General features: G+C 37.2%; 2 protein-coding genes across 2 annotated transcripts; both read left to right on the top strand.

Annotated features, from left to right (window-relative positions):
* Nucleotides 1-2,886: 2,886 nt before the first annotated feature.
* On the top strand, nt 2,887-5,452 carry LOC122274399. Its single transcript, XM_043083441.1, has 6 exons — nt 2,887-3,359; nt 3,465-4,210; nt 4,361-4,553; nt 4,686-4,773; nt 4,874-4,982; nt 5,076-5,452. The coding sequence occupies exons 1-6, from the start codon at nt 2,887-2,889 to the stop codon at nt 5,450-5,452; spliced, it is 1,986 nt and encodes a 661-aa protein (XP_042939375.1).
* A 1,415-nt stretch (nt 5,453-6,867) lies between these two features.
* LOC122274398 (circumsporozoite protein-like) lies at nt 6,868-7,417 on the top strand. The gene is made up of 2 exons (XM_043083439.1): nt 6,868-7,210; nt 7,320-7,417. Exons 1-2 carry the CDS (start codon nt 6,868-6,870, stop codon nt 7,415-7,417), a joined length of 441 nt encoding a protein of 146 aa, XP_042939373.1.
* The last annotated feature ends 5,237 nt before the right edge of the window (nt 7,418-12,654 follow it).

Genomic DNA, 12,654 nt, shown 5'->3' with positions numbered 1-12,654 from the left:
AAACAGTATCTACCTTAGAATCACCAATCATTAAATTAACTTCACATATTCAAAATGTCAAGGCACCCATTGGAGTTTTTGACAATGCCTTTGTTGCTTGTGGCTTTCAAAATAGAAGAGATTTTGTGTTATTCTAGCATTATGTGGAGGACCAACTTTGTTTTGCTGTTAAGGATTAAACTCTCTCTTCTCTCTCAAGCACATACTAAATCTCTTGAAATGATTCATTTATCTCTAGGTTTGTCCGAACTGCAGTCTTCCCTTTTTGTTATCTTGCATGGTTGTTTCCTAAACAAATGCCATCATTGTATTTGTTTATAGGAAAATTTGAAGTCTACAATTGTTGGAGCTTCCCACGCAAGGAAAAACTTGCAGCGCATATTACAAGGGCCCTTTTTGAGGTAATTACTGTCGACATAAATAATTTTCTTCAATTAAATTCCTTGACTGATATTCTATTGATATTTGATGAACAAACCATGCTATTCGCCGAACAAATAGCATGGTTTGTCTAGGCCAAGCCTAGTTGATTGTAGCATGTAGCTTCTTTTGTATGTATCTGTTACTCTTATGCTCCTGGCTTACTTTTAAAACATATCACTTGGTTAAATTCTATGTTTGAAGCCATCCTATGTATTTATTGGAGGAGAATTATTATTTCATCGGCCAATCAGATTGGGGAACACATCCTGCAACGATGAAACCAAATCCGCTACACAACCTCCCAACCTCCACACACCATAAGTTATTAATATGGTTTTTTTATAACTTTATAGAAAATTTTTTCACCGATAAAATTTTGGTGTAACTAATTAAATTTTTGATATTCATTATGCAGATCTTAAATATTTGTCTAAAAGGACATTAAATATAATGTGGTTTGTGGAGGTTGTGTATCATTTGGAATTTTTTCTAATTATATATCTTTTGTGTGATTTGTGGTTTGATGCCTGTGTTATATATTTACACACCAATTGGTATTATGCAGTGTAAACCTGTTTTCTACTGTACGATTTTTTAGTTTGCACTACATGGGTTGTTTTAATTTAAAACATGCTAGGTAGCAATGATATTCACCTTTTTATTGATATGTTTCCATTGCTAGATTGTAATGTGCATGTCATATTATTCTCACATCCAGCTAAAATCATTGAGGATGATTTTATGACGTTGAAAAACCATATGACACGAAGAGTGCATCATGCCATGCACCTGTATCATTGTGGTTCTGGATGAGTTATAATTACATCTGAATACATATGCTTATTAGTTGATATGCCTATGTATGACTATCACATCACGCTTCGTAACCTTTCAAAATCCTAACCTTGTTTGACTTTATGCCTACACCTAGCCATCTACCAATTGGAAAATCAATTCGGAGAAAATTGCGAGTGTTATACATGTGAGGTTTAATATTTAGATCTACAAGTAAAACAAGAATGCATCATTAAATTGTCATCCACATCTCCTGACACGTACTTCCTTTTTCACAAGATTCATATATCTTGCCCAAGTACTTTCGTTTACACTTGCCTTTCATAATCGCATGAATTGCAATTGATTCATCTAGAAAGTTGCTGAAAGTTATAAATACTTAATTTACTGAAGTTTTCAAACTACACGCCAACCTAACCTCCAAACTAGTTCCACTTCTACATGCTTCTTTATATGCATTAGTTTGCCATTCACCAACAATTGGCCTTCTTGTACCATGTTTAACATGATGGCATATTCTGCAACCCTTCAATACTCCTGGCATAGACACACCAAACTATTCAACACAACTTTTATCATTCCACAACGATCTTCATGACAACTCCGGTTAGTATCATCACCTCCATCTTCTCTTGTGATCCACAAGATCTGGCTTTGAATAAATGGACAATATTAAGTTGACCATGTCACTTTCTCTAATTCTGAAGCCATCTTTCGTATAGCTAAATTGAACCCTAAATACTATCCGAGTAACTAATATGCTGATTTCAACCATTTTAGATGGACAAAAGCTGGATGAACTTGACCAATAGACTTCGATCGCCTGCATACGCCGAAGGGGTTAACACTTTCCTCAACCTGGCACGAAATCATTCTCGAGGAAGTGATCACATTCGATGTCCATGCCGTTCATGTTGCAATACTCTCTTCTTGCCTTTCTTTGATGTGGAGACTCACTTGTACATGAAAGGGATCAATCCAAATTATACCCAGTGGATCTTTCATGGGGAAGAGGAAACACAAAGTTTCAATGACGACGATGATGATAGTGTTGCTGATTATGCTAATGACTACATTGATGATATGGACCATATGTTAGATGACATTCGGGCAGGCAAATTTGTTGATGTTCCCCAAGGTTATGATACTCCACTAGCAACTGGTGGATCTATTCCAGATCCCTCCCCAAGCCAATATTTTGAGCAGCTACTAGAGGATGCCCAACGTCCACTTTTTTCTGGTTGTACCAAATTCTCAAAACTATCATTCATTGTGAAGTTGTTACACATTAAGACACTTGGTGGGTGGTCAATAAAGTCGTTTGATATGCTACTTAAATTGTTGCGGGCCACCTTTCCTGATGCTGAATTGCCACATTCATATGAGGAGTCAAGATCATTGGAGCGGGGTTTGGGTATGAATTATAACAAAATTCATGCATATCCCAATGACTGCATTTTATTCTGGAAGGAAAATGCTAATCTTAATGAATGACCTATCTGTAAGGCTTCAAGGTGGGTGCCTAATACACACAGGGCTCTTCTTATCCCTCAAAAAGTGTTGAGGCATTTTCCTTTGAAGCTAAGATTGCAACGTCTTTTCATGACAGCAAATATAGCACGTGATATGAGATGACATAAAGAGCAAAGGCCAACCGATGAGTCTAGTATGAGACATCCTGCAGACGTAGAGTCCTGGAAGAGATTTGATGACGACCATAGTTGGTTCTCACAGGATGCTCGCAATGTTAGGCTTGGTCTAGCAAGTGACGGTTTCAATCCCTTTAACAATATGGCAAAACCATATAGCATTTGGCCAATAATCCTGGTCCCGTATAACTTGCCGCCGTGGTTGTGCATGAAGGACCAATTCTTCATGACATTCCTCATTATTCCTGGGCCAAAATCTGCAGGTAATGACATTGATGTTTACTTGCAACCATTGGTCGATGAACTGCTTGAATTTTGGAAACATGGGGTACCTACGTATGATGCCTCCACGAAGGAAATGTTTATGTTGCATGCTGCTTTAATGTGGACAATCAATGACTTATCAGCATATGCGATTCTTACTGGGTGGTCAACAAAAGGAAAATTGGCTTGTCCATCTTGTAATGAGGGCACAGACTCCAATTGGTTGAAGTATGGGAGAAAACATTGTTATATGGGACATCGGCGTTTCTTGCCGCCCGATCACACCTGGCGAACGAGAAAGCATTTATTCAATGGTAAAGAAGATCATCGCAGACCATCAAGGGTTGTAGAAGGCTCTGATATTTTGGGTCAACTGCTGATGCTTGGGGATGTGCAATTTGGTAAATCTCATCAAAAGAGAAAACGCACTGTTGAAGAGCTGAATTGGACCAAAAATAGTATTTTCTTCAAGCTACCGTATTGGGTAACCCTGCGTCTTCGACATAATTTAGATGTCATGCATATTGAAAAGAATATTTTTGATAACATATTGTGCACATTAATGAACATTCCTGGTAAAACTAAATATAATATTAATTCTCGACGTGACTTGGAGATTTTGGGATTCAGAAAAGAATTGCATTTGAAGTATGACGGTGAACGTGTTACAATGCCACAAGCATTGTACACATTACACGGTGATGAAAAGAAAAAATTCTGTGAATGGCTGGTCGATGTGAAATTTCCAGATGGCTTCGCTTCGAACATCTCGCATTGTGTATCTGTACGAGATTGTAGAATCTCAGGGTTGAAAAGCCATGACTGTCATGTTTTCATGCAAAGACTACTTCCTATTGCTGTTGGGGGGTTTTTTAGAAATGATATTGCATTGGCCGTGATTGAGCTGTGCAGTTTCTTCAAGGGGTTGTGTGCCCGAACCCTGGATGTTAATCAAATATCCCAGTTTGAAACTGATATTGCCACAATTCTATGCAAGTTGGAGATGATATTTCCCCCATCTTTTTTCGATATCATGGTTCACCTAGCTGTCCATTTACCTCGCGAGGCCATACTTGGGGGTCCAGTACAATATAGGTGGATGTATCCATTTGAGAGATATCTTGGTAAGTTCAAGCGGTATGTTAAGAATAAAGCATGACCAGAAGGCTCAATAGCTGAAGCCTACATTCACATTGAATGTCTAACATTTTGCTCATTGTATCTCCAAGATGTTGAGACGAAGTTTACTCGAGTGGACCGCAACATTGATGGTGAATCGGAGGATATAGATGGAATCAAAATTTTCAACCAAAAACTGAGACCCATTGGTACTGCTTCCAACAGGCAATTATCAGATAAACTCCTTACGGAAGCAACATGGTACGTCCTCAACAACTGCGCTGAGATTGGACCCTACCTAGAGTAAGCATCCGTTATCCCTCAACTCCAACTTCAACATGATTTTATGTCTTTTCCCATCAATACTTTTATGTCGTTTGACTTTAGCAAAACTTACATATATTGCAGCATGGTTTATGTGTTCTCCAAATGCAGGGAGCATTATGAGAAGTGTAAGGTGGACAGCCCAAATTTTATTGATCGAACACATCAATCTGAATTTCCAATGTGGTTGAAGAAACGTGTAAGTTTGATCGAATACAACCTATCTTGATGAACCCGACCCTTTATGATTAAATTGAAAATACTATAAGTGATGACCTTCATACAAAATATTCTTGTAGGTTATGGACCAGCGTATCAACAACCCACTTAATGTGACCGATGATCTATATGCATTAGCTTGCAGTCCTGAATGGTGGGTTGCATTCTATACTGCTTGCATTATAAATGGCAAAAGGTTCCATACGAAAGAACGTGAACTTCGGCGGTGAACATAGAATTCAGGGGTGTTGGTAACTGGGGATGAAAATACTAATAATGTAGACTTCTACGGTGTTATAAATGAGATCGTGGAGTTACACTATATGGGTTGGCGTCGGGTGTACTTGTTCATGTGTGATTGGTTTGATGTTGGTGATCCAAGACGAGGGGTACGAGTTGATAACCATATGACCAGTATCAACATGGATAGGACTTGGTATAAGGATGAACCGTTTGTGTTGGCATGCCAGGCTTCCCAGTGTTTTTACGTCAGAGATATAAGGGCAAAAGGGCGATGGTTTGTGGTGCAAACGTACACGAATAGGAATGTATATGACATTCCATCGGTGCCAACGGTGTTAGAAGATATTGATGGCTCATCAAGTGATGATGATGCATATCTAGAAACTGAGAAGTCATATGATTATGCACCATTGTAGTGCGATGCATGTCCAATGTCAACTCCACTGAGTAGGAATGATATAGAACCTATCTTGATTGATGCACGAGAAGCTACAACTTTGGCTGGTCAAAATTGGAATTCGACAGACTTTATTGATGATGGCATAATTGATTTTGGTTCAGGAGATGCTTCTGGTGATGGGGAATATTCAGATGAGGAGGACCTTTACACAGATGAGGAGTCTATATCAGCGTAGACAATCGGCTAAAATCGTTGATAACTTCCATGTCTTGACTTTACCTTTATTGTTTTGCAGTAAATGGACAATATAAGGTATCAAGAAATACAATCAATGACTTTGATTGTAGTTATAATTATCCCGTTAGTTTTGTTTCACGATTTGGGTCATGTAATGTATGATTTCATAATCAGTATTATGTTCATGCATTTAATACCGAATGCCCATACTATGAATACAATACTAATATGATTGAAAACTGTTGCACCATTTTTGGGACTGAAAAGTTGATGAAAATCGCAATGTATAGTTTCGTCTTTAAATGCAACTTGTACATAAATCTAGAGCTTTTCCATGATGTAAAGTCCATTACTCATGTTGCCCCACATGATTAATGAACTAGTACATGATCAAGAGTGCGAAAATCTCAAAATTGATGATGACATTGCTTATTTAATAAGAGCATTTGATTAATGCATTAATGACTTGTGTTTCCAGTCCTAGCTTCTAAGATGCATGTGTCTAAAATCAGTAATGCTAGTTAACTTTGTAATTAAATAGCTAGGTAGCAATGATTAAATTCCCAAGTGTACAATGACTGTCATCTATCCCTAAGTAATCATATTACAGTTTAAATCATCTAGTATTTTTCTTTGCTGTACCGTTTTTTAACTAGCTCCAACTCCATAGAGAAAGCATATATAAAGTCGAGATTACTACATATGTATTTATTGTCTGACAGCTTGTTAATGACAATGTATGATTATTGTTGTTCTATGACCAGTAACCAGGTCAGCGACAAACACACAGGCGCAAACAGAAGAAAGTTTGACTATAAATAACATCACCCTGCAAGAAATGATGAACAACCCCAGAGGTAAATATGTTCACATTAAGTACTTCCTTGTACTTGGTAAACAATCAATGACTTTTTCATGCAAATAGTTCATTGAATTCTTGGTGGGAAAAGTATAAAAAGATGAGCATTCATGCATCATCTTTCGAACTAATGAAAGTATATTAATGATTGATTGCTATATACGTGTATTACACTAAAAAAAGCAATACTAATATCTGCAGTAGAAATTAGTCGTATACAAGGTGGGCATTAGAGGGCTTTTTTATTTAATGTGGATACACTGATTGCATAGAATGACTAAGTTGGAATTACTTCTAACTTAAATGGGGTTTTCTAAATAAATGCAAGTGACACGATGGCAGGACCTTCCCGCGGAAGAGGAGGCCGGCGAGGTTTCTGTGGTCGGCGATTTGAACCATACGCTACTAGAGCACACCGACCACGAGGAGTTCGTATCGCTAAATACCATAGCCCTCCAAATGAAGATCATGAGTCAGGATCGGATGACTCAACTCAGCCTCCGAGTCATCCATGGGAGCCACCATGTCCCATTTCGATGCCCCCACCCGAGCCGAGTAGAGAGCCCTCACCTGTAAGAGAACCCCCACCTAACGGGGACAATATTGCTTTGGTTGTGACCCCACCGAATGGAGATAATATTGGTACAGTTGTGACCCCACCCAACAGAGAAAATATCGGTACGCTTGCCATTTATGTTCTATGTTTATTACAAAACCCCCAATGCAAGTGGTTTTAATCATTTAATTTTTGAAGACTGATATGATTGAACGTTATCTTCTAATACAGATGCAACTGCCCCCACAATGCCTACCTCGAACATGGAGCAGCCCAAACGGAAACGTGAGCCAGCTAAGTGTATTGCGTTCGAGATGTTGAGAAAGTAAGGAAAAGTGTTTCTGATGAGAAATGATGGTGAAACTGCACCTTGCTGTACGAACTCATCCATGTTCACTGCACGGGTAACGCAAATAATCAAACAACATTGCGACATGAGTTATGCAAGATGGACCGATGTGCTGCAGGTACAAAAGGACGAGTTGATCAATCGTGTGAGGGTAAGATTATTGCCATTAATATTGACACATTGGAGTTTTTTTACAATAGAGAATGACTACTTTTTTGTGATGTTCATCCATGTAGGCTGACTTCGTGTTGGATTGGGATTAGGAGAATCACAAGTTGACCGTCTTGAAGCAGCTGCATAAGAGGTTTAATGCATTCCATCACCAATTACACAGAAAATATGAATCATATGGAAGCCACGAAGAAGCATTGGCTTCTAGTTGTCCAATGGTCGACGTGAATGTTTGGATTACCTTATGTCGGATGTGGGGAAGCGAGGAATTCAAGGTATATTTTGGTTATACAAAATACGAAACTGGATGAATTTAAAATTGGTACTACATACATAGTTTGTTTACTATGTGGTTTGGGTAAGTTGACTTTGGGTATTAATGGCAGACAATGTCAAGGCGAAATCGGGAGAATAGAAAGGCACAAACCATCAACCACACAGCAGGCCGGAAATCCTTTGTTAGGATTTTGGAGGAGAAGGTATGTAAGTTATATTAATATTTCAGCCTAGTATGATGTCACAACCCATTCTGTGATAATTTTCAATCACAAATAATTCTTGAAATTGCGGTCTACGAATTCCATTATTATATTACATGTCTTATTACACCAAAATAATTTCCAATGTTGGTTACTTCTAACTTATATTGTTTGAGAACGCCCAACATGTTGTTTGTGCATGGGGTATCGTAATCAGTTGTTTGTTTTGTGGTTGAGAAAACATGGGTATATGTTTTTCGGATGAATCAATATAAATCATTGAACATATATCTGACAAAATTACACACTTGTAGCGGGCTGCAAATGCGGATTTGGTGGAGTTCTATAAGGAGACTCATTGGTCAAAAAAGACCGGAAAATTTGTCACCGCAGCAACTGAGGCCAGCTATGTGAGTATGATAATTAAATTAGGTTATATATTACGAGAAAAAGTATGCATTATTAGTTTGACTGCTTTACTGATTTTTGCATTTGTCACTACAAGACTTAACAATAACCAGTTAAAAATTCCATGTGCAGAAGGAGATGGTTGGGAAGCTGGATGGTCTCGATCCTGAACAACCAACCAATGATGCAGCAGCAAGTGTATTTAGGGAGGTCCTTGGCTCTAGACCAGTATATTCAAGGGGACTAGGAGAGATGGTCATCCCGGACTCGACACGACAACGGGACAGTCAAAGAGAAAAAGAGTTGAATGCCTTGATTGAAAAGCACAAGCAAGACGCAGACAATTACAAGAAGGATGTTGAGAATTACCGGAAAGATGCTGACAAGTACAAGACACAATTTGATGCAATTCAGGAGGAAGTACTGAGACTTCATGAGAGGCAAAATGAAACAGATTTGTTGATGAGGGCATTCTTCCAGAATTTCCATACACACACAGAGTCTCAGCAGTCTCATGGAGAGACTCCGTGATGGTGCTGTTAAGAAATAATGTGCTGTAGTTTTTTGGGTAGTTTGGGCTATTTTTGGTATTGGGAGATGGTGGGTGGCCTATATATAAACTTAATATATATATATTGACACACACACACATATATATATATATATATATAAAGAGGAAGGTTGAAAACATTTTGTATTGTGTCGGAGGGAGCTGGACGTTGATGTTGGGATAAGTTGTACTTGATTGTATGAAAGTCTGCTGTTGGATAAGGATTGAAAGCCGGGGCGAAATAGGATGTTGAGTGACAATAACCTTTCAATATTTCTGAAGGATTAATGGTCAGTGTAGTGTTCAGAAAAATGACCGGAAGTTAAGTAAGCCTATGATTCCTTCTCATACATTAAATCTGTACACTATATGAATGGTGGTGATAATTAAGGCAACATAATAGTCTAATATGTGATCATTTTAAATACGCAAGCTATAGATCCACTTGTATATCCACAACATAGTATTTTCTCGAGTCTACATGCTTAACTTATTTATGCTTTCCTTCATGAAGGCTGCCTATAATTGATCTAAGTCAAGTTTCTTCAATGTATATGTTGGAGCATTTCTGTGTATGGTATGTGATATTATACATAATTGTGGTTGTGGAATATGCTGCATTGTGAAGTTATTTTTTCAGGAATATTTATAGTAGAGAGGTTGAGGCTTATCTTAACATCATTTCCTATTTTGGCTTTGAATAGGAAAGATGATGCTTTTGCTGGCAGCACTTCAAATTAATCTTGCATCCATATCACTTGGAGTGACCGAGGTCTCATATCTCTTGAGGAGAAGGTAAATGGAAAATAGTAATAAGATTGTAATATATATTAGTCCACTTTTATTTTCTTAATGTGTTTGGGTTTGGGGGAGTAAGGGTGGGAAATATCGTCATCTTTTGTCACATGCGTACACCATCCTATAATATATGGTCTGGTCACTTTTTTCGTTACATAATGCAAGTTGGTAATAACTCCATTATGTCTTTGGTTTGTACATTGTCACTATATCCACTAATCCCGTGTCCAGCTGTGTGAAAACTGTTACACACATTACTACAACTATGTTTTGAGCCTTAAAGGCTTTTGGAATGTATAAAAGAAGAGCCTTAAGTTGAAAATTTTTACCACAACAGATGGTGAATAAGTTCCCATGTAGATGCTAAAAGTGGGCTGAAATGTTGTATGCTGATAGATCTAGATGATTTTTAAAGAATGCTCTTCTTGCTCTCTCTCTCCCTCTCCCTCTCTTACCCAGACTTTGCAGTATCTTAATCTCATAGATACAAAATCCAGACTATTGGGTCTTGCATGGTGCAGTCCTATGGTTGATATGGTTCCATTCTAATTAAATGGTTCTGATTGGAGATGGTGAAGGTATCCATTAAATGTTTCTCAGCTGGAGGTCTTGAATAAGAGCTCAAAGTCTAAGGAAGATTACTTTTGTCTGGATATCTATGCTAACTGGAACAATAACTTGGTAAATTCTATGATTGTCTACTTATTTGGACAATAACTAATCTTATCAAGCAGAGAGAGAGGATAGTGAAGTAGTATTTGTCATGACCTGATAGAACGTGGCACCCAGGTTTTACGTAGCAACTTGTTATATTAGTATAGATTTGAGCATGTCAGATTTTTTGGGACTTATGGATGATTTCTTAATACTAAATTACATAACTACAAAACTTAACTTATATAGAAAGAGCTAAATTCTATGGTCTATGATAGGTGATGTAGAGAACAAAAATCATAAAGGCTTACTAACATGATTGCTGCAGATAGCAATCATGTTAGATGGGGTGTGAAAACTGTTGCACCATTTTAATGCAATCTCTCATTACTAATGGCATGAGAGATTGCATGACTCGAGAACTCGAAGCATGTGTGCAAAGATGTTTAATGACTGCTTCTTTAAATGAAATTTAATTATGTGCTGAAGTACAATAATTCTGATCCTGCTGCATATCAGACTTTTTCTTCAATGACATGAGCATTTATATAATATTTTAATGCATTATGCAATGGCCACCAATGAGAGAATGCATGACTATAGAACCAAAACAAAAAGATGTACTACTGCTGCTCACATAATTGTTCTTTAATTATGTGCCTCAGGTTTGTTATCCTCAAAGTCACTGCTATAAGCTACTCCCTTTAGATTGTACATTCCAACATGTGAAGTTCCAAGAAGACCAAAACTCTAGCTGATGGTAGCAGAAACTTGTTGATTCCATGGAGGGAATTGTGAAGAGCAATCAACAGGTACACAAATACCCAATCTTGTTGAATGAATGAACCTGTTTATTTAGTGAGATGAGAAGACAATAGTAAATTCTGTTTAAGGGACCTTACGTGCATTCTGATTTGCATGCTGTTACTTGCCATACTAGCTTTTACACTTGAAGACACTAGAATTTCATTAAGTGTCTCTGTTGCATACCATGACTGATTCAAATAGGTGGCTTTCGATAAGAATATCAGGAGTTATGCAGAAATGTTTATTGGAGTTTTGGGTTAGATACTCCATTTAAAAGTAGCTTTGGATTATATACCACATTTCTTATCTCCAGGCTTTTGTTTTTGCTTCAAAAGAAAATTAGGAATCTTTCACATCTTAAGAGCAGAACCAACCTAAATATAATTAAGAATATCCACTCAACAAACTGAAATTTTATAGTTTTGATGGCTGTACAGCTCAGTTTCATCTAAGTGACTAACCTGTGGGATAAAAACATTATCCCCATCAACTCATGAGTCAATGCTGCAATGGATTATGAAAAAGATAAGGTAAACTTTTTTCTTCTATCATATGCTTGGTTTTAAATCATATCTAAAGTAGTTAGACATTATGTTTAATATACAATCTCACATTATTCTAAGTATAATGTGAGATTTGATCAGTTTTTTGTTTCTTGGGTAAATATCTTTGATCAACACCCAATATATATTTTTTAGCAACTCCAAATACTACTGTGGCATGAACTTCACAAAAAATAAATTGCGTCATAGGACAAATCGCTATAAATAAGTATTTGCAATCTTCATGACTAGAAATTTATTAATAATGGGTAGGTTGGAGTTGGCTCCTTTCAACGTCTTGGAAGAGAGTGCAATAATGAATTCCCCACACATTGCTGCAGTTGTCTTGAAGTTGTTCTGGCCTGATCTACAATGCCCAGGTGCACATGGTATGATTATCATATATTCAATATAAAGAGCAGGATATCTTGAGATATCTAAGAGAATGTAGTGACGGTTTGATCTAATGTTTAGAAGTTAAAATGTGTTCTATTTATTTAGTAGTTTGTAAGTTGTAACTTCTTGGTTCCAATATACCACCCCATGTATAGCCCATGAACTACATTAATGTGAATTACTCTTTTGGATTTAGATGAATGAATGAGTGTGTTTGCTTAAAAAATTTTGCAAGGAATGAATGTGTTTACATTAATGTGCTTTTTCTTATTAATAGTTTATAATAATGAGTGCATTTGGATGGATCATGTTTCAGGATTTTCTATTCTTTAGACTAATGGCTAAGCAGTTGCTATTGGGTTTTGGAACGTTGTGGTCATTGGCATGTAGGTGAAAAAGATTTGTTCCAAAT

The sequence above is a fragment of the Carya illinoinensis genome, chromosome 8, assembly GCF_018687715.1.
Source record: "Carya illinoinensis cultivar Pawnee chromosome 8, C.illinoinensisPawnee_v1, whole genome shotgun sequence".
NCBI lineage: Eukaryota > Viridiplantae > Streptophyta > Magnoliopsida > Fagales > Juglandaceae > Carya > Carya illinoinensis.
Note: the sequence above shows the minus strand (reverse complement) of the source record. Positions and strands in the feature narration are given on the sequence as shown.

Excerpts from the sequence above, each read along its gene's own strand:
- LOC122274398 (XM_043083439.1), top strand. The coding sequence starts at position 6,868 with ATGGCAGGACCTTCCCGCGGAAGAGGAGGCCGGCGAGGTTTCTGTGGT. Across the intron at positions 7,211-7,319 it reads ACCCAACAGAGAAAATATCG|ATGCAACTGCCCCCACAATG; the intron begins GTACGCTTGCCA and ends CTTCTAATACAG.
- LOC122274399 (XM_043083441.1), top strand. The coding sequence starts at position 2,887 with ATGAGACATCCTGCAGACGTAGAGTCCTGGAAGAGATTTGATGACGAC. Across the intron at positions 4,211-4,360 it reads TCGCGAGGCCATACTTGGGG|ATGTTGAGACGAAGTTTACT; the intron begins GTCCAGTACAAT and ends TGTATCTCCAAG. Across the intron at positions 4,983-5,075 it reads TACTGCTTGCATTATAAATG|ACTTCTACGGTGTTATAAAT; the intron begins GCAAAAGGTTCC and ends CTAATAATGTAG.